Consider the following 22,918-nt stretch of genomic DNA (forward strand, 5'->3'; position numbering starts at 1 on the left):
AGTTTACCCTTACAATTTCCCCCGCCCCCAATTCTAGGAAAATCACAACTATGTGTCTATCTTTTCTTTTAATAATCAAGAAAGAGGATATTATCATTCTTGGCATTTGTGAAATTCCAGATAAAGTCATTAAGAGATCTTACCTTACCTTAGGTTCAGCTTGTACCTCCCAACACTAAATTTTTAACCTTTCAGAATACCCGGTACTTTTGTTCCTATAATTGCTTTTATCTATTTAGCTGAAATTAGTCAGAAAATGGAGAAAAATAAATCAATAAACTGTGTACTGCTTTATATATTAGGCCTTAAGGATTCCATTTAAGTCCTTAGTATCCTGCATGTGTGGACAGGAGATTTTATCATTTTGGTGTGACCAAGAGGACTCACTATTTAGTTCAGGTTCTTATTTATGTGGCCACTTCCTGAATGTTTCCATGGATGGAGAAGTTGCCCTTTGCTGAGTCAAATTGTCCCATTGCATGCCTACCTCAATTGTAAGTAACTTCATCCTTAGGTTGATCTGAAACAAGCCTACCTGTGATTTGCATCCATGGCCCTTATTCTGTCTAGTAAGTCTATAATATGTTCTTCTTTGGCAGTCCCATCGTGTTCTTGAGTCTCATGTTCTCTAGGCCAATGTCGCCAGACTGCTTGCTCAACATTTGAAAATAGAACAAAAATACCAGTGAACATGAAGGGCATCCATTAGATTGGGTGGAGTTCGGAGCATTTTCTGGAGCTTGTTATCCCGTCATCCCTTTCGGTGACTCTATAGAGAGACCCTGTCCCTGCTTGCAATCTCCCAAGAAGCAGACTGGCTGATTTGCTCTATGGCTGCCCAGCCAGGTGATAGGTAGTGTCTTGCCTAAGGATCTTCAATAAACAACTTATGACTCCTTTTGGTTTTCCTTATCCCATCCTTCTCCTCTACAAATTACCTCTTAGGTAATTGCAGAAACCTGTTAAATCATGAGTACTAATAAGTAAATGGACAATTGAAAGGTGAAGTGGTGTATTGGAAGGAGCACTGGGTATGAAGTCAGACCTGGGTTCCAGTCCTTGCTCTACTGTGTACTAGTGGAACAAAACTCATTAATCTAAACTGTGGAATAGGGTTAATTATCATGATCTTACTTAATGATCTTACTATGAGGGTTAAATGAGCTATATGTGTGGAAATGCTTTATAAAGAGTCATGTGCAATCCATATATTAATTACTATTCATGTTTATTATTAACATGGATGACAATATTGATAAAGAGAAAATGCCTTAGAAATTTAGCAAGTGTAATAAGGACATCAGAACAAAGCAGCTGACCTCTTTCTTCTGGAAGATTTAACTTTGGGATTTCCTAACTCTAAAATTCCAGTACAGAAATCTGCCAATAGAAAGCTCGCTCAGGAGGTAGAGCTGTTTGTCCATCCCTTTTGTCATCTCTGACCCCAAAGCTCTGCCACAGCAGCTTTGGGGGCCTCTGCAGGGACTGTGAGTGAGTTCCCACACAAGAGCTAGTTTGCCCTTCACGCTGGGTTTATGAGATCATAGCCCAAGGTAGTAAATTATAAGATGCTATAATTCACTTTCCATAGGTGGTCTTGGCTGCATTCCACAGCCTGTTGGCTGAAAGGTTGCTGATTTTGAAGCATTGGCACAAAGTCAAAAATTCAGCCCTGATGACTGGTTTGCCAAGCAGTGAGCAATAGCATCAACAGAAGAACCATTTGGTTTTTCTTTGGAGGGCTTTGTGCTTACTTCATGTGTATTTAATTTTTGCTGTTTTATTTCTAGAGCAATGGAGAAAAAGTAATTGCAGGCATTTTCCAGGGATAGAGGTTAGAATTAGTGATTCGATGAACTTCTGATGGACTTCTTAATTTAGCCTCTCTTTGCTCCTGGACACCAAAGGTAGAAGTCAGTTTTTTAATCCCAATTCAGGCCACCGAATTGCTTCTCCAATTAGCACATCTAATGGTTGGCAAATTGTACATGCTAAATCTGTAGCAGGGCCCTTTATGTGCATTTTATTATTTTTTCAAAAAGAAAAAACTGGCACCGATCTTGAGCATAAAATAATTTCATGTTTGCCACAGCATTTCAAATACTATTAATTTAAGAGTTTGGCTCAGTATCCCAAAGCACTCGACTTTTTTTCCTCTTGATACCAGTGCTCCTCAATTGCACGGGATCCAAGCCAGGCAAGTAACATAAGCCAAGGGGTGCTGTTTGTTTGCTGCATAGATTCTGACAAATACAGAGTAATTCTTCAATTCTTTAAAGCTATTTCATCTTTGGCTCTAGAACAATTGAAGTTGTAGGCCAAGCATTTAAAATCCTCATCAACCTAAGATCTAAACATAAAATATTTTTCAGTATTTTTTGTCAGAATGAATTAAACGACTGTTTGCTTTTACTTCTGAAACTCACTGTCAAAATGCCTATGTCATTTATTCATAAGGTTAGGCTCTAGGGAACTACTTTTAAATAAGTGCTTGACTTCTTGTGTGTGCAGTACAAATTATTTTGCTTCCAAGTCTGGTGTGTGGTGTGTTTTGTAAGTGTTTGTGTGTTTTGGTGGTAGTAGTTTAGAGGAATGTTCTGCCGTGTTTGAAAATTTAGTTCTCCTAGAACAGATGTTAGCATAATTAACAGCTTCCTGAGAATTGCTGGCAAGAATGAATTGCATTTCACTTGGAATACCCTATTCCATGCACCAGAGCAGAGATACAAGGATTCGAAAAATCTCTTCTTCATATCCAGCCCCAATAGACCAGTGTTCAATTCTGCAGCAATTGAGATTGAATTGTGAAATAGTAGTTCATTTAGTAATTTATTAAGATTTAACTGACATGGTTGAAACATAGGAGAATCTCATCTTCAAAGGGAGTGGCAGAGAAGGAATGAACGTCTGATCATTATAATTCCAGAAGAATTTTAGTTAAAGGATTAGTAGGCTGAGACAGTTAATTTCTAAGCACAAAGTTGGTTTAACTCAAGTCTTCACACTTTTCTTTAGCTGGAATTTTTGATGGGGTCATAAGGACAAGGTCTTCTGGGATTTAGATCTCTGCTGTTGCAATGATGAGAAATCTTTTTAGAAACTGACCTGGAGTGAACAGAAGACGGAATTGACTTGAGGTATGGCTAGTTGTCTAAGACCTCATGACTCTGTCTACCCAAGTTGTATCGTATATCCCACATGGTTCCTTTTAGGCACAATTAAAGTATAGTTTTTCGAGCCTGAGAAAGGTACATGGAATTTTGGAGAGAACTCAATCTAACACAATTACAATTTATTTCCAAATGTAGCTGACAATTCTTTTATGTTAAATGGATGCTTTCTGGGATGTGAATAAAAATTATAATTTTATGGATAACAAGAATTGAGTTAGAGCTCTTAATTTCTGCCAAGTATGTTCCATTTCCCCTTATTTCCTCTTCTTCTCTTTATGCATGCCAAAAAAATCCTAAGGAAACCCTGGGATTGTCCAAGGGTCTAAATTCCCAATAAATTTTAGATACATTCTCATTCAGGCTAGTATAGCTATGGAGATAAGCAAAGCTTAGAAACAATTTGGATATATAAGTTTGTTTTGTTTTTTTACATAGGCAGGTACTGGAAATCAAACCTGGGTCTCTGGCATGGCAGGCGAGAATTCTGCCACTGAGCAAATTTGGGTATATAATTTTTAATTAACTTCTTATAATACCATTCGTGGCCAGGCAGTGGAGGTTGGCTCTACATTACAAAGTAAATGGATATTAAACCATTTAGCTTTATATTTCAGATGAAAATTTGGGGAGCTTTAATTATTCAGCTATTGCTTTGTCCTCTACCTTTGTAGGTATAGAGAAGGCCATACCTACAACAGTAGAGGCTGAGTAATTTTTAGTGCCCCCAACATTAATTCTATTCTTTTAAATCAGCCCCCAAATATTGATGGTACAAGGTAGAAAATAAATAAATGAAATGATAAAAACATACATAAACCAAACATTCATGAATTTACAGGTGCATCGATCATGATAGCAGATTTTTAGCTGAGACCAGCAATCAACCTCCCTCTTGAGTCAGTAGAAGAAACTATTTGCTAACAATTACCTGTATGCTTTTAAATCTCTCTCTCTCTTTCTCTCTCTCTCTACCTCCCTCCCTCCCTCTCTCTCTCTCTCTCTCTATACATATATATATATATGGTGTTATTGTGTTAGCTAAATGCTCTCTTAAAAATAAAATTTTCTACACTATTTCTGAAATCTTTGATCTTTTTTACTTAAAATCATTACTTTCTCAAACTGGGGGGTTATGATTGTTAAAGCTTGTAAACATGAATTTCCCTTTAAACTGGTCTGTTCTCTACATTCCTTTCCTTGTAGCCTGAAGCAGATTAGTCTTTAAGTATCATCTTTGTTGCAAGGCAGACATTCTTCCTCTAATTTAGGTAAAGGCTATTACCTGATGATTGAGACTTCAAAGGCCTGTTGCAGGAATGTGAGGTGGTGTGCCTCTGCTCCCTCCCAGACCATCCTCCCCTTTCCTGTGCCCCCCTCTCCCAGCGGGTCTTATGTCTAGCCCTGTGGCTAGCTACAGAGCAGAGATGGGCGTCTTAGAAGGGACCATCCCCCTAAAGAAAAATTATTTCATTTGTGAGTCCTGTGCCTCTCGATTATTCTTTATTTTGCTCCATAGAGTACAGCAGAGGGTATTTGGAGCAGAAGCCAACTCACTCACTTAAAATCATTCCCCTGGCAATAAAAAGTGAGGGACAGTGGGCAGGTGGGAATGTGCTGCAGTTTTACCTGTAAAATGATCTCTTTTTAAATTTTAAAACTCAGTCATCTGCAGAAAATGCTGTGACTTTCTAGGTAATCCTCTGACCTGGCCTACTCTTTCCCCAGACCCTTCTCCGGGCTAACACCTGCTCTCCTTCAAGGCCAAGTCCTGCCTCCTATAATCAACCACCCCAGCCCTCTTTGTTCCTGAAGCCTACTATGCAAACCTCCTTAAAGCAATTTTCAATCAGGATCTAATTCCCTGACCTGTCAGCCTCCCAGTGTAGATCCCTGGTCCATTGTTTGTCTCGAGCTTTTATTAGTGTGGTGCCTGCATAATAGTAACACTCCAATTGCTAAAAGGCTCTTCTCTACTTGTAATAAAGTAAAGAAATAAATACTCTATTTTTTGGCTTAAATGGAGACGATGTATCATGTCAACATGGTGTTTTAGTTTTATTTTAACTTTTCTAAGTTTTGTTTCTCTATCTAATTCTTTAATTACAAGTTCTGGAGGGAATGGTAGCTAATAATTTTATGTTGACTCAACTTTGAGCGTGACAGCTGGCAGTGGTAGGCTAGATAGTAATTTGTAGACTGGACAGCCATTTGAGCTGAGAGAACAGGAAGCTGACTGGAGTCAATGAATATTCCTCCAAAAGAAGTATGTGTTTAGCCCTTGTTCAGCTAAACATTTTTATTTGTGGTTACATTGTAATGACGGCTGGAATTTTTCATCTCACTCTAGTGAATTCAATTTCTTCCACAATCCAAATATCTAATGGTTGTCCTTTCTCAGAAATTATCAGGATAAATATAGCATTCACCACAATTGCATTAATTTCTCCTGTAACTTTTTGTTGTTGTTGTTTCCTGTTTTCCCCACTAATTGTACATTTTACATTGCTGGTATCTATGATATTGACTCCAGCCTCTATCTTAATGCCAAGCTCGGAGTAGGTAGTCAAGACATATTTATTGAAAGTAGTATCAACTTTAATAATGAATGCAATTGAGGACCCATTGCATTTTCAAGGAAGCTTCAAGTTGTATTTGTGTAGTTCTTCACAGCCTAGAATTTGTTAGACGTATCATTGATTTCATATCATTTTAAAATTAAATGTCATGAAGATTCTACAAAGGTTCCATGAACTAGGATAACTTTCCAGAAACCTAAAACCTCTAGATGGGTCCCTGGACCCAATAAGTCCTGAAACCTAGATGGGTCAGCCTCTCCAGAACATCAGCTAGTTCCATCTCCCTACCCCATATTATTGACAGCCCCTTCCAACATGAAAAAGTTAGAATGGCCATAGCCCAAATACCCCTAAAAGGTAGGATAGAAAGATCAAAGGTGGTGGTGAAGTTATGCAAAAAACATAGGGTTTAACATATGTATATGATTGCTGATTCATTAAATTGATACCTCTTTTAGTGTCCAGTATCTTAGAGCAGCTAGAAGTAAAAACCTAAAACTGTGGAATTGTAACCCGTATCAAACTCTGAAATCTGTTCTACGACTAATTGTTGTGCTTTGAAATTTATTGGTTGTTGTATGTATGTTATTTTTCACCAAAAGAAAAAAAAGTCAATTGTGATGATAAAAAAATATTTATCCCTTCTAGCCTTCTATTTTCTGGAGCAGCTAGAAAGAAAAATCTGGGAGGATGGTAGCCCATGACAAATTCTGGAATCTGTCCTTAACTACTTGTTGAAGAGTGCTCTGAAAACTCTCGCTTTTTTCTTTCTCTGCTTTGGATATACGTTATGATAACAATAGAAAATTTTTAAAAATTAAGTGTTATGTATCATTATGTAGTTTGTGTGCTGTAATGAAGAGCTGAAGGCCAAAAATGTTGTTAAAGTGCAGACAGGGAAAGAAAGGATGGCCTATGTCTGGCATAGTAAGGGGGCTGCACTTGAGATAGGCACTGTTTGCGATAAGTAGTTCATAGTTTATAACATTTGCACATATTCTAAATACTGTCTTAACCCACCATAAGTTAACCAGTGTAAAATGACCGGGCGTGTTCATTTTTGGCAAATTTTTCTGCCTACTAAATTGTACTGATGTAGAAGTAGCTTTTGGCCCAAATGTTTTCAACAAAATTGGATACTACGGACGGGTAGAGGGGACACTGACGCGTGCTAGGGCAGCTGCGTGATATTGCATTACTATCCTATAGGAATATTGAGGACTGGTTATTTTTAGCTTTCACCTGAGCAAACATGGCTCGGTTTGCTGACCTGAGTGCATCCAGCGTCTTCTTAAAGACACAGATTCTTAGAGCCCCACCGGTGTCTAAGTGAGGACTTCATTACATTTCCCTGTCAGCTAGATTGTGGCACGTTCAAAGGTTGCAGATAATTTGAACTTCCTCCATTTTCTTTCTTGTCCCTTATAATAAAGGCTCTCTCTCTTTCTCTTTCTCTTTTTTAACTGAGAGACAGAAATACAGAACTCAGATGTATTTTGATTCTAGATCATGTTTTGTGATCTGTGTAGTCATAATTTTGGCTAAAGGTAATCAAAATACTTTCATATAGTAGGCAACCAGCTGCAGCTATCAAGTTTGCTTTTAGTTTACCTTGATGTGCTTTCAACATAAACAATTGGGAATTCGTTTCTAGCCGGGGTATGAAGTTGTCTTAGGCTGTAACTGTATTATTGGGGGAAAATTAACCATCTATTGGCTAAATATCGGGATGTCTAGCTTACTTTCTCTGACCAGTCAAGCATTTTGCCTTTGATCACAGGAAAAATTGAAAATGTTGAATTATCTTCATGTTTTTAAGTTATGCAAAAGGCTTTCCAGACTAGAGGATTAATTTATTTAAGTAAAGAACAATATTTGTTACTCCGGTGGTATAGCTTGAGATGCACTTGAGGCTTCTCCAAGTTCATTACCATGATCTTTATGAAAATATTAGTATTCCTGGGATTTATTTTCTCTGTGCAAGACACACTAGACTAATGAGAGAACGAAAATAATGCAAGCGACTACAAAGGCAGGCGTTCACTCTGTCCATTAAAAATGCAGCCTTTGTGCCCGGAAAGTGCTCAGCTTCTCTGTTATTAAGTTTGGAATGTGGTTTTGGAGCTTAACTGAGGACCTCGGCTAGTTATTTTTCATTTCGGTCTGAAGAGTGTGAGACTTGTTTTTCAAAAGGAAAAAAAGAAAATAAAGAACTGAAAAAAAGTTAGGTTCATTTTGGAAGGATAGAAGTTTTAAAATGTAGTAACTATTTTTTGCAGCAAATAGTCAGTTTGAGTATGTTACCCAAAAATAGAATTCATGACTTTTGGGTCACTGTTTATTTCTCCAACCACATTTAAAAAGGTTAAAAAGGGTTCAGTTAAATGTGCCACTTGGTCTCTCTAGTGTCAGTGGGTCATTTAGCTGAGTCAGGATAACCAGAGCTTGATTGACTCATATTTCTAATAATAAGCCAGAGGTTTGATTTTAGATGGATTGGGTATAAAATGTCTCAGTGATATAGTTTTGAGTTTTAAAGAAAAACTCTCCCTGGCAGGGATTAGTGGTGACTGTGTCATAGTATTCAGGAAACTACATTAAAGGGCTTTCGTCTAGAGTTTAGTGGTAGATCTGAGTTTTCTAGTAAGCTTTAGAAGTCATTGTCCCAAATTTCTGCAAATACAGTATTTTACTACTTCTATATTAGTAATGTCCTCACAATTTTCCATAAGGATAGATATTTAAGGGTAGAAGTTTTTTTTTTTAATGAATGTGTATTTGATCTTAAAAATAAGGCAGAATATTAATAGTATTTCCCTCCCAAGTGATTTTCCTCTGACTTTGCAACTTCCTTTAGTTGCTGGCTGATATCTATCTATTAAATGATTTTTCCTAAGGAAAGCTCTGCAAGCGCAGTATGCAGTATCATAGGCATAGAATTAAGTATATTTAAGTAATGCATATAAATCATCATGTATAATGTTTTCCTTTTACTACTACCTGTCATAGAAAATTTAATAAATATATTATAAAATTATGTTGTACTAGTAGAATCCACATGAAGAAAACTATGAAAGTTTTCAATGACGTATAAAAATGGATTACAGTTAAAAGAGAAGCAATTACTATTTTTTGATGGAAAGACTAAATATTGGGAAAGAACGCTAATTCTGTCTAAATTAATTTATAGATTTAATGTAATCTCAATCAGAATCCCAGGAAAAGTATGAAATTTGAAATTGATTGGGGGAGGAGGGTTGCTTTATGAAATATTAATACAAACCATCAATTTATAGGATTCAAAATAATGTATTAAACCATGTATTGACAGTCAGTTGCATAGAATTCAATAGATTGTCCAGAAACACATACTGGTGTGTATAAGTTACAGATGATACCATAAATCAACCAGAAAGAGAGGTCTAATAAAGGACAACTGAAATATGTAGAAAAAAAGTAAAGCTAGAATCTTGCCTCATCTTATTTCAAAACGAATTCCAGATAGATCACATTTTAAATATTAAAGAAATGAAAAATTTAACATGAAGCTAGAAGTCAATAAAGGTTGCTGTTTATTGAATTTGGAGACAAGGGTCTCTCAGCACAAAAGCAAAAAGGGAGATTCTATATAAAATCTGAATCTTCTTCATATTAAAAATTGTTATAAACAAATTTGATGGAAAGGGTAGAATAAATTACTAACAAAAATATTTGCCAAAGAATAACTATTTTTATTTATAGGCAGTCTTTACAAACTGATAGGAGAGTGGTTAAATTAATTTTGATATTTCACATAATTGACTATTTTGCAAACACTAATTGAAAATTTTGAGTTTATAAAGAATGTTTATAATATATAATATTAATTTTATATTTCCCTTGAGCCCAAGCACTGTTCTGAGTATTTTTCATACATTAACTTATTTAATGCATACAGTGACTAGGGGAAATCAGTACTATTATTATCTCCATTTAAGAGATCTTAAAACAAAAACACAGATTAGTAACTCCCCAAATTTCCCTAGCATGGATTAGTGGTAACACAGCTAAAAATGGGAGAGCCAGGATTTGGCAGCAAGTAGATTGACACCATAGCTTTTTTTTTTTCTCTAAGCAAATCAAAAAGAAAAGGCTACAAAACTATATATGATACAATGTTATTTTGCAAAAATATGTGCTCATATTTATATGCATTTTAAATTCAATTCATGCATAAATTTTATTTAATTGTGCACCCATAGAAAAGACAGATTGCATTTTGATATTTTTCCAACAATGGTTAGTTTCCCCCACTGGGATTTTGAGTAAATGTTGTTTTACACTTCAAAATTTCTATATTTTTCACATTTTCTATTATAAGCATGTAATCTTTTTTAATGTCAAAATAGTGATTTTTAATATTATACACTTCAAATTTGATTTGCTCTCTTGAAATATGTGTACCATATTTAAGTAGACCTTTGAAACCAATGTTTGAGTTCTCATTCTCAGATAAGGACTAAGCTAAGTGGGGCCCCAAGGACAACACAGTCCTTTCTGTCAATCCAAAGCAGTGCTGTAGAATTTTAGAGTTGAGAGAAATCTTGGAAGCTAACCATCTCGTTTCTCAGTATCCAAAGCCATTATACATTTAACTGATTTACCCAAGATTAACTGACAGTAAGTTGTGAGTTCCTTAACCAGACTTCAGACTCAAGTCTTCTGACTTCAAAGTCTGCACTCTCAGGAACACCAGACCTATCAGACAGGTGTGACTGTTGCACAGGTGATTTTGTGACATTTGTTTGGGATGAGAAGTATCTGTACCAAACAGATGACAAATGTACTCTTTAAATATCAGCCATTGAAAACACCGTAGGAAGGTTCTTGGGACATTTCCATGATATCACTCGAGGTCACTGAAGGCCTTGGTATTACTGATCCCAAGTTGTAAAAAAGCAGTATCAAAAATGGAGAGAAGAGAGTGAAAAGAACGTTAGCCAGAAATGATCACTTAAATGGATGGTTTCTCTAAACAGAAAACCTTTTTCTTTTCAGCTCCTGGGCCTACAACAGCAGTTTCCTATATGTCAGTAAAATGTGTGGATGCCCATAAAAACCATCACAGGACAAAATGGCTAATGCCTTGGGGAGCCAACCAGTGTGACAAAATCCGAGACATTGATGAAGCAATTCCACGGGAAATCGAAGCCAATGACATTGTGTTTTCTGTCCACATTCCCCTCCCTGCCATGGAGATGAGCCCCTGGTTCCAATTCATGCTGTTTATCCTGCAACTGGACATTGCATTTAAGCTGAACAACCAAATCAGTAAGTATGCTATCCTCTCACACCCTCTCTTACCTTTGGGAATTTTCTTCCCCAGTTCTAACAACAGAAAAATGATGATAATAAATGCCGATAATTATTGACTACTTATTACATACTAGGCATTCTTTTTTTTTTTTTTTACATACATTAACCCATTGAATCTTGAAGTAGGTCTAGTTATTATTTTATTTATAGATAGGAGACTTGTGTACTAGTGTGTTTGTCCAGGTCAGAAGGCTAGAGAATGGAAGAGCTGGTACCCTACCCATGAGGGATTCACCCAATTAAGGGCTGTGGAACGTCCCTTCTTTTATAATGTCTTCTCTTCCTGGGCTTTTAGAAAAAGAATCCTTTAAAATGGAAGTATTAACCCATAAGCACCCATTTCCCACTAACCCAGGTTTCATTTCGTTTCGTTTTTTTGGTTTACCTGATGGTTCAGGACTGTAAGGGTGTGAGACATGGACACAGGTCATGGGTGTGGAGAGGAGATATTTGGACAGTATCTGGGAGCAGATCCATATGCAGCATCTGGGGCAGTATAAGAATCTTAGGTTGAAAAGGCAAAAACATTATCAGTGACATGGAGAGCAGGGATGAAACCAAGATAGAGAAGCGTGTTAAAGACAGCTCTGCTTGGGGCCTGTCCATGCGTTAAAACATTTTTTCTAATTTCCTTATTGCAGCAATAATCTTTTCTTAAAAAATATTTTTGTTGACCAACCATATAATAAAACCAGTGGTTCACAGTATCATCATATAGTTGTGTATTCTTCACCATGATTATTTTTTGAACATTTGCATCCCTCCAAAGACAGGGAAAAAAAAGAACTCATACATCCCATACCCCTTTACCCCTCTCTCTTATTGACTTACAGTATTTCAATCTACCCAATTTTTATCCTTTATTTCCCCCATTATTTATTTATTTTTATCTTTTTTTTTTCTTTTTTTACTCATCTGTCCATGCCTTGGATAAAAGGAGCATCAGACACAAGGTTTTCACAATCACATGGTCACATTGTAAAAGCTATCTAGGTATACAATCGTCTTCAAGAATCAAGGCTACTGGGACACAGTTCAACAGTTTCAGATACTTCCCCCTAGCCATAAAGCTGAAAAGCAATAAACTGAAAAAAAGAAAGCCATAAATTAAAAAGGGTTATCTATATAATGTAAAAGAATAACCTCCAGGATAACCTCTCAACTCTTTGAAATCTCTCAGCCACTGAAACTTTATTTTGTCTCATTTCTCTCTTTCCCCTTTTGGTCAAGAAGGCTTTTTCAATCCCTTGATGCCAGGTTCTGGCTCATCCCGGGAGTCTCATGCACAGTACAGCAATATTCTTGATATACAATTAAATTCATTTAACTCTATTTAGGAGTTGGAGCAGTATATATATATATGGCATGATATCTGGAAGAAACAGATGATGCTGAGATCATTTTCTAGAATGCAGAGTTTTCTTTTTCTTGTCCATTTAGTCTCCTACTCAAATTTCAAAGTGTCTTTTGAGTGCCCACTACTGCCAAGCACTGTACTGTGGACTGGACATGTGGACAGAGATGAAGACCCCATCCACAAGGTACTTGTAGTCAGGGGAAAAGGACAAATAAGCTGATCATTACAGCAGAGCATGGTAGGTGCTGTGCCAAAGCTATGCCTGGGAGGCTGTGGGCACTTACAGAAAATAGTTTAGGGAAAGGGAAGGCTTCCCGCTCAGGTGAGTGTGAAGGGAGAGTATGTGTGTGAATTGTGTAGGGATGGGAGGTTGGGGAAGGTTGAGGTGAATGCTGAAGGGAGAAAAGCCTGCAAGGAATTGAGGGTGATTGTGGGGGGAAAATGGAGGAGCAGTCTACACTGAAGGAGTGGTGGATTATGCACAGGGTACTGAGGATACAAAAATTGAACAAGACTTGGTACCAGTAAAGGGTTAGGGAAGAGGGTAGTTTGGAAACAGACAATTAACCCTACAAATAAGATAAAATGTGATCTGTGCTATCATAAGAAGAATTTCACCGTAATGTGTGAATTTAGGAAAGGAAAGAATTTGCTATGAAATTTAAAAAGTATTAGTTTAAAGCTATTGTACTGACATCAGAGTTTGGGTTTAATTACTCCTAGTTCCAATAATATATCCAGAAAAGGGAGAAAAGTAAGGGAAGATGGAATAAATAGAGTAACTATTTGTGTTTTGGTGCTGAGTTTTTTGTCATCTGGGCTGGTTATCTGTGCTTATTTAAGGTAGAGTCTCTCCTGGACAGAATTCCTACTCTTAGCTCCAAGTATAAAGGAAAAGATAAACACTATAATAAAAAATTAAATGATTATTGTTTATTGGCTATATTAGAACCCAAAACTTAGCAGCTTAAAGCAACACACATTATTATTTCTACATTTCTAGGGATCAGGAACCCAATTACAGCTTAGCTTATGAGTCTCTGACTCAGTCTCTCTGGTGAGGTTGCAGATAAGCTGTTGGCCTGGTCTGCATCTCATCAGAGGCTTGAGGCTTCACTGGACCTCTCTACAGGTCTGTCTCAAAACATGGCAGCTGGCTTCCCCCAGAGCAAGTAATCCAAAGGATAGTGAGAAGCACAAGTGCCCAAGACAGAAAGGACCAGTTTATTTTTTCACTCAATCTTGGAAGGGAAGCCCATTACTTCTTATGTGTTCTATCATTAGGAGCAAACCATTAAGTCCAGCCCATGCTCAAGGAAGGATGTTTCACAAGGACAAGATACTAAGAGATGGATAATTGAGGACCATCTTAGAGGGTGCCAACTGTGCTGGCATACTCTTTCAAAAGGAGCCACCATTTCATTTAAAATATACTCACTGATTTGTGGGCATCCAGACAGAGAGGTAGGATAGCAGAATTGTTAAGAGCATGGACTTGGGAGTCCCATGGAGATGGGTTTAAAATCTCTTATAAACTGTTAATTTGGACAAGTTACCGAACTTTCAAAATCTGGAAGAAGATTCTTAAGTATATTTACTGAATGCTGTTATAATCGAAAATGTGGTTTTAAAGAAACTTTCCAAGTGATGTGAAGTAACTCATATACCTTCTGCTACTTTTGTTTTTGCTAGTTCCTAATGAATTTGTGTTCATTGTGCGTAGATTGAATATTTTAAGATTCCCCAAACTCAGCTGAAATATATCTGAAAGCTCAATATTCATATTTTTAATCTTTAGCAGTATAGATGAAAGGATTTTCAATTCAAATCTTGAATAGTTCTCCCATGGTAGAAACTAAAAAAGTCATCTTTATGTTAATTTCACAGAAAAAAATATCATCCAGCAAATATTAATCTTCAACGTTAAAAATGCCTATGCTAATGAAGCTTTAAATAAATATTTCTATTTGTAAATTACATGTGAATGAGATGTGTCTGAAGTTTTCTCTCTTTCAAATATTTCTTCAGGCTCCAAAATTAAATATATCTTTATCTATTAAAAATATTTTAATGATGTCTCTTATTTAAAACAGATAAGTTTCCTGTAGCATGAGGGCCTGAACTTAATAGGGACATACTAAAAAAAAATGAGCAAGATAGACAAATAAGTGTTTGAAATAGCTGAAACCATACAGCCATCAAGAAAACCAGATCAAAAAGTACTTACGATGAGCAGCAGCAGTGGTTGGAAGGAAAATGGAATCTGCTGACTTCAGTGTGAAAAGGTAGCAGGTTGTGGCTTGTGGAATTTTTTTTTACTCAAATTTATCCTTAGTACCTTTATTTGTGGACCCTGAGCAGGGCTTCAGTTAAAGGTGATATTATGCCTTTGCTCAGTGATACCCAGATGTAGATATACACTTACATTTATTTTTAAATTATAATTTATGTTTGCACAACTCAACAGGTTTCCTCTGATCCTTGCATTAAGCATGCATGAGATTGCGTGCCCACTTTCTTAGATTTTCATCATTATTCTGGTTTCCTTTCTGAGAACAATAAATGGAACAAGGAGAAAGACTGGGAATATGGTATATATGGATGATCTCCTGTTTTGTCAAAGTTTCAGCTGTAACAATATTACCTCAAATTTAAGGTGAAGTCAGGACCAATCATATTTTTTTTCTTTCAATTTTCCCAGGAACAGTCCAAGAAATGAGTTTCAGATTTTAACAATGAGAAGAGATTTTTATGTTCAGACTAGGAAATTAAAGCTGGGATATCCCATATATGTCTGATCAGAATTTTCACCTACCTTTGAAATGTCCTTGAACAGATAAAATAAATTAAAACTACATATTTTAAAATGGCTTCCAGTCATTTGGGGGTTAAATGTTTATTTCTATTAAACACTTCAATTTGAAGCCGATACAGGTTTTAGCTAGGGTTTCAAATCTTGACAAGTCCTCAGAAAATTAGAAAAGCGTTGATTAACATGATAAAGCTATTCATTGCTTCATCAATTTGAGGATATAAGCAGACTGGTGCCTCTGTGGGAAAAGTGATGTCATTATAGGAAAAATTATAGTAATAAAATTGGTTGGTAATGGGTATATTATATTTGAATATAATATATAATATATATCATCATATATATTATATATAGAATATATCATCTTGTTAAGAAAGATGATACTCCACACATTATACAAAAAATTATAATCCAGTAATATGAATACATTAAAGTAATGAGCCCCATTATTTTAAAATTAAGTGAAAGCATTATTTATTCATTGTTTATTCATTAATTCATTGTTTAGAATTAATGACCAGTACAATAATACAAGTGTTAAAAGTTTGCTTTTGAATTATAAAGTAAACTTTAATTTTAAAAAATGCAATCCAAATTTAAAAATAATTTTAAACAATGCCCCTACTTTTCATCTTTTAAGGAAACATTTTTAAAACTATAATTGTCATTCAATGATATGTGTGAAAAACTAGTTCAAGTTTTAAACTGAATTAAACAAGTGTTAAACAATAGTCTTCAAGAGCTGAAGAAGGAGGTAGAATGAAAATAATCCAGAGACATGTAGGTGTTTGGGAAAAGGAGTCATTCATCTTTCAATGAATACTATTTACAAGTATGAACAGATCTGTCTGTGAAATCTATGAAATCTATGATTATCACTGCATATTCCCTGATGCTTAAGAGGTGCCAAATTAACATATTTGTCAGGGCGCAAACATGGTGCTTCTTTAGGGAGGTCAGGAACACAGGACTCCAGCTCTTTATTCTGAAGAGTCAGGACACAGGAAGAGTGTACAGAGGCTGAAAGCATGCCTGAGAAAAAGTCAGCATAAACACCACTTCATCTACTGGTGTTCTGTTGTCTGGATACATGATGCATTATCTGTGTGCATTAGATTTTTCTGTAGGGCCATACTGTCTTATTTGATAATATTCTCTAGACTCTGGGTACCCCATTTTGTTAAAGAGATGTCCTCTTAAAATACTATCTAAAATATACCAGTGTTTGTATAGTATATTATCAGTCACCCAATTTAAGATATATTTGGGAAATGTAGTTTTGGGTGAGCTGAAATGGTGCCACTTGTAATGGAATGCCAGTTTAATGATTACTACAAATCACATTCTTAGCATAACCCAGACTCTCTAAGGAATCTGAGTAAAGAGATCAAAGACAGAGGTTTTTTTGACACGCCTTTTTCAACCTTCAAATCTACAGGCTGTTGAAGTAGGAGCACTGAGAGTCATTGGCAGAAAGCCTCGAGATGGACTGATCTGCTTGAGTAGCAAGCATAAGACTTTTAGAGGGTCAAAAAATCCCCCGGGCTGAAGAAATTCTGGTAAATCCTGTGGGGCATGGGTGGGGGTGGGGGGACTAGGCAATCTGCTCTGTTCTTAAGTAATAAAGTTATTGTATTTTGCCTAGAGCCCTGGCTATACCCTGCAATCAAGAGTTAAGGCTTCTTTGCTTGACTCATTATTGTGAATGACTAGATGAAATGGTAGAATTATTTCTGCAAGTCACAAGTGACTTTTTCCCCCTAGACTGAAAACATCTCTATAAAACATATTTCTAGTCAATTCTAGTAAAAAACAAAAACAAAACAACACAAAAAACCCCACCACAATTAGAATGATATTATTATGCAGTCAGTTTTCAAATTAGGTTGCCAGGTGCCCTGACCTAACTTTTCTATGAAGAGATTGTGCCCTTCCATTTATGAATCTATAATGGAATGTTAGGTAGAGACCAAGTGCAGACAACTAGACAGAAAAAAGGAATAATCTGTTGATTGTACAAAATAAACCATCACATTATCCAAAACGATGCGGGCAAATTTGTAGAAAGAAGACAGGCAGGAAAACTTCCAGCGTATTTATCAATGATCATCCAAAAGTTATGGTTCTTAACTCCATGGGGTTCTTAATTCCATTTCTGATATCTCTCGTGAAAGGTCTACAAAGAGACCTTAATGGGGCAGAAGGATTACATACCAACCAAACTAACCGCCCTGATGGAACAGACCAGTATTCACACAGCTGGAACTCCATGCCTCTATGGATGGCCTTGATTTACAAAATGTGTTGAAGAATCTGCTAAGAAGAAACCTATATTTCTCGCTCCTGACTCTACTCCCTACCTCTAAAAAAGAGGCCTTTTTTTCCCTCCATGAACATTTTATAGTCTCTGTTTCTAAGAAGCATTTCTGATTGCATAGTTTTTATTGTAAGTGGTGTCATCAAGATTTTTAAAGTTACCTTTAAAAATTCTTTACCTAACCTGAATTTCAGTCCATCCCATCAGATACAAAAGCTTCCAGTTCTCTTTCCTTCTGCGAACACCCCCCCCCACCCAAAAAAAGATAAGCTCTCAAAGCTCAAAATATACTAAAAAGATGAGGAGAATTCAATGGAGTGGGGCTTGTGGGGTGTGGTAGGAGGTGGGGCGGTTGTCAGCATTTGAGATAGGCTTAATTGGACTTCTCTCTCTCTTCTTATAGAGCCGTGAGCCCCCTTCAAATTGTTATAGAATTTTCTAGCATGGATTACTTACCACTAGTTACCACTGACTTGAGATAGAACCTGTGAAATCATGGGGAGAAGACTGGGAGTAGTGAAGACTGAGGACAGTGGTGTTAGCCATTTCATTCATGGATTATCTTTTCCTTTGAGGGAATCTCCAGGCATGTCTGTACAGCACTCCCTTTGGAATTAACCATTGTAACCATGTTTATATTGGCAGGAGCGTGGGAATGCTTGGTTTGTTTTGTTTGGGATGTGATTATTGGTAAGCACATTACTTGGACAGCATTACTCTAAAGCTCTCGGGATCTCTATATCTGGCTTGATGATTTTTGTCACTTATATTTCCAAATGAAAAATTCCAATTGAGAAACAACTGGGCTCCACCAAAACCTCCTGAAGATGTTATATGGATGGTTATAGTTTGGTATGTCCAGTCCCTCACACTTCCAGTCCTTCATTGACTTCCTGGTCAATTTAACATTGGGAAGTAGATTGTACTGAGTTCTGCTGCAGTCTTAAAACACTTGTCTTGTGGTATTGAATAATATGGTAAAATATTTACTGAATATTTACCATGTTATCATAGTCTTTTATGATATTCAACCAGGAAGTGTATGGGTGGAATTCAGGGAGTATGTGAGCTCTTTGATATTATATGCAAAGTTTGGGTCATATTTACATGTAAAGTGTTTTTAGAGATAAGAGGATTTGTGCCTTTGGTCAGATTTTTCAATGAGTATATGACCTGAAAATGTTAAAGGACTAGTCCTTTAATTTAACAGACAAGAAACCTGAACCCAGTGATTCTCCCCAACTGCAGGGGAGCTGAGCTGGCTCAAGGTCAGGGAGGGCCTCCCAGCTGTATATGGACAGGGTGGATAGGTAAATAGCACATAGCAACAAGTCTAGTAGTGTCTATTCAGGCAGGTATGCCTCTGCCAGCCTCTCATATTCTCAGACAGAAGTTGCTCTGGTCATTCTAAAATGGTGTATTTTCAATTTTTTAAAAAAATCTTCCAATCCGTAGTTCAGGGAATATAGTGCATTCTAGAATCTAGATTTGGAGATAGGCTGGTCCTGTTTATATGCCACAGTTGCAGATCACCCATAGGCTTCATTTCCTGCTCTGAGGTTATATATAAATGAGGAGATTCTCTTTGGGTAACCTAAGGAAAACTGAAGTAAATTATTTTCTGAATTATGCTTTCTAAAACACAAGAAGTTAGATGGAGGTAGGAAAGTCCTTTTTAGTTTAGGCAAGGTAGATTTTACTTGCAAAAATACCAGGGACTCTACATTGGAAAAAACCATTTCCCCCAACAACACAGAGACACTAGAAATGGTTCCATTTCCCCTTGTGTATTAGTGGTAATGGGGTTAGTAGGAGAGAGAGATGTGAGATTTTTAGAAGAAGGGGGTCTGCTCTTTAAATTATTCTGGTCTACGTTGTTTCCTAAAATAATTATCCGAAGAAGTTATCTTTTTTATATGTATGTAATCCATACAAATTATTACAAAGGAAAGCCCAGGCCTGACCTAAACAGGCCAGATTATTCCTTCTTTAAAGGTCAGGTTTGAGGGGAAATTGCAAATACTCATATCTTCAAAACAGTTGCCGTCACTTAGGAAAAAGAGTTTTAATAGTTGCAGTTGTTCAGAAATGGAAAGGTAGTCTCCCTCTGCATATAGTGAGCTGCCTGTCATTGACAGTAATCAAGCAGAAACTGGTTGGTGGGGCTGATAAACATGACCCTAGTTATCACAATGATAGGATGCGCTAAGCGGTACTTTCTTTACATAGTACTTTTGTACCAGAGATACCGGTGATCGTTGCCAGTAACTTGCTTTTGCCCCTTTCCTTTTCTTGTAGAAATTTGCTTAACATCCCTCCCTCAGAAAATCTGCTTTCTTTATCCCTGCCTAATGGGTAGCTGGCCACCTGACCAGTACCCCAGATGTAGCTGATTAAGAATCGCCCTTGATCCAAAGGGGGTTCAATCTGATTCTTTGAAGAAATAGAAATCAGTAATAGCAGGCCCACCTTCACTGGCACTTTAAATGGAAAATCTTGAGGGCTACTTAGGTACTAAGAACGTAGAAAAATAGGGGGAGTTGCTTTTCAGAGAGAAAAGTCCAGATGCAAAGAGACAAGTAGGATGAAAGACCATATGGTGTGATTGTGATAGACCTACAAAAGGTGACTTTACTCATGACAGGTCTTTATTCCTGGTTCTGGTCCCTCAAACTTGTCAGCACTTTCTGTCATCCAGTTTCCTGAGATATTGCTGCATCGTTACAGCCAATCCCCCCCTTTTCTGCCTAAGTTAGTGTGGTGAAATTAAAATTGTCTCTTGCAACCAAATGAGCTCTGATGAAGGCAAGTTTACTTTTACTTCATCTGACCATTTCAACACTTCTTGCCCGTAGAGTGAGATAACTGACGATTAGACAGTTGGATGATTTGCCCAAAGTCTCCCAGCTGGGAAATGGGTTATAAATGTAAGTGATCTTAGAATTCTAGTGCCTGGATCCCACTTGAGCCTTTTGATGGCACAATGGAGCAGCTTCCTGTCCTGGGTGGGAAATTATAGTAGGTGACCTCCCAGGTTCCATCTATTTTAACTCTCCCCTGCCGAGAGTCCATGATTCACTTAAGATTCTTTGGCTCTATAAAAGTCCCATGAGTACCCACCACCTTTAGCTTTGTATAAATAGGTGACTTCAGAGATCCTCAAGTGTGAACGATTTTAGAAAGACACCACCCAGTCAGTTAGTGGGTAAGCTTAGTGTTGAAATGAGTGAGTTTTGTTGTAGTTTATTTTATGTGTTACCTTGGGTTCATTTCTAGTCCTTGGGTAGGCAGACAGTGTTGGTGTACTGGAAGTGTATTTTTAGTCTGACATTAAAAAATGTATCATAGACACCAACACAGGAAGCAGTTTTAGGTGAGTCAGTGTAGAAATAACCTCAAATGGTTTGCATGAAGGGATGGTAGATCTTTCATTTAAAACTCCAGAATCGGAGGCCCCTACCAACTTCATTCATTTATTCAATAGTCTTATTGAATGCCCGAATATACTATGTCCTAGTATTTTGCTCAGGATATAAGAGACAAAGGTAAGTCCTTAATCATAAAATACAATTTCAAAAAAACCTCATTGCATGTTTTTTGTTTACAACTCTCTGTCCTGTAGGTTTCAGTTCTTTGAGGTGGGAACTGAGTCTTGTTCATCTTTGTGTCCCCAGACTTAACATAGCCTTTGGCAGCATAGAGATTCAAGATATACTCAAAAGTATTAATTAGGAGCTCACACCTAGTTTAGGGAGAAATATAAACAGAAAATCACACCAACATGTTCATTGTTGTAAGTAAAGTGTTCCACAAACACAGAAAGGGAAATATTTAACTTACTGAGAAGGTAATTTTACAATCAAGTCTTGAAGGGTAGAACCTTAAAGGAGAAGTTGGAATTCATTGCCTTCTGCTACCTGATGACAAAAAGTCTAGCCATCCAAGGGCAACCTTCCTTTGTATTGAGAAATGAATGGCCTTGGAGAGAAGCTATAGCGCAAGAGTCAACACTGTGAAGCCATAGTGCTTGGGCTGAATCCCCAACAAATTTTGTGACCTTTGGTAAGTTTCTAATGTTCCTTGTGCTTTATTTTCCTCATATGTAAAATAGAGATACAGTAGCTCCAGCATTGTTGTAAGGATTAAACTATAAAAATCTATGTGAAGCATATGCATAAGAAGTGCTTGGTTCATAGTAGTGCTCAGTAGAGGTGAAGGCTTGGACTTGAGCAGACAGCAGGGGCACATTTTGCAGAGCAGAGGCACGGACAGTGTTGGTCATGGACTTTCGTTAGTTCAAGACAGTGGTTCTTAATTTTAAATCAAGAATCTTGCTTCAGTTTCCTAGGCTGCTCAAGCAAATGCCTTGACGTTGAGTTAAACAACGGGCATTTATTTGCTCATGGCTTGAAGCTAAAAGGAAAGTCATTTTCTGGGGCATTCTGGGGCTGGCTGCTGTGATCTTCGGTCCTTAGCTTGTCATATGGCAAAGCACATGGTGGCCTCTCCTGGTCTCTCTGTTCCCTTCCATGTTCTGTTGAATTTCAGCTTCTTGCTTCCATAGCTTTCTCTCTCTGTCTGAATTTGACTCTGCTTATAAAGGACTCCAGTAATAGGATTAAGACCCTTCCTGACTGAGGTGAAGTATCCTCATTAAAAGATCGTACTTACAAGGGATTCACACCTACAGAAATGGATTAGATTTAAGAACATATGTTTCTGGGGCACCTAGAACTTCAAACCACCACAGATCTTAACCTAGGATGGAAAACGCACATAGGCCTCATTCATACACTTCATATTTATATTTCAAATAAAACCCTGGAGCTCACAAATGGAATTCAGAGGTTTATGGATCCCAAGGTAAGAGTGTCAACGTCACAATATAGCTCGGCCCTTTGAGTACCAAACAAATTGCATGTTAATCAACATTTAGACACCCAGAGAACACCCTAACATAAAAGATGTGGGGAATTCTCAGCATGCTGAGGGAACTATGTCTACAGATTTATGAGTTAAGTTAAGTATATTTGACTATAAACATATTGAGATGTAGATTAAAATGCTTTTAATAATTCAAGATGGGAGCAAAGGTACTCCTCTTAGAGTAGAAGACTGTTAAGGGAAGATTGGGACATAAGTTGGAAAGAGAAAGTTTTCTAGGTGAAGATTCAAACTCAAGCCAAGGCATTAATGTAGAATGAAGGAATCACTTTTTGTGCATCTACTGGGAATGCTTGACACGTGATGTTCAAGGTTAAATTTCCACCATTGCCTGTGAGGTCACTAATGTGAGAACAAGTTTTAAAGCCCAGAAAACTGAAATTG

At 37.0% G+C, this 22,918-nt stretch overlaps 1 protein-coding gene across 1 annotated transcript in view; it reads left to right on the forward strand.

The window, feature by feature from the left end:
- Positions 1-22,918, forward strand: part of WLS (Wnt ligand secretion mediator) — a 112,529-nt gene that overhangs the window by 33,652 nt on the left and 55,959 nt on the right. The window contains exon 2 of the mRNA XM_077120645.1: positions 10,787-11,059. Coding sequence (XP_076976760.1) covers positions 10,787-11,059 — 273 coding nt within the window. The remainder of the gene's footprint in view (positions 1-10,786; positions 11,060-22,918) is intronic.

Source organism: Tamandua tetradactyla, chromosome 11 (assembly GCF_023851605.1).
Source record: "Tamandua tetradactyla isolate mTamTet1 chromosome 11, mTamTet1.pri, whole genome shotgun sequence".
Lineage (NCBI taxonomy): Eukaryota > Metazoa > Chordata > Mammalia > Pilosa > Myrmecophagidae > Tamandua > Tamandua tetradactyla.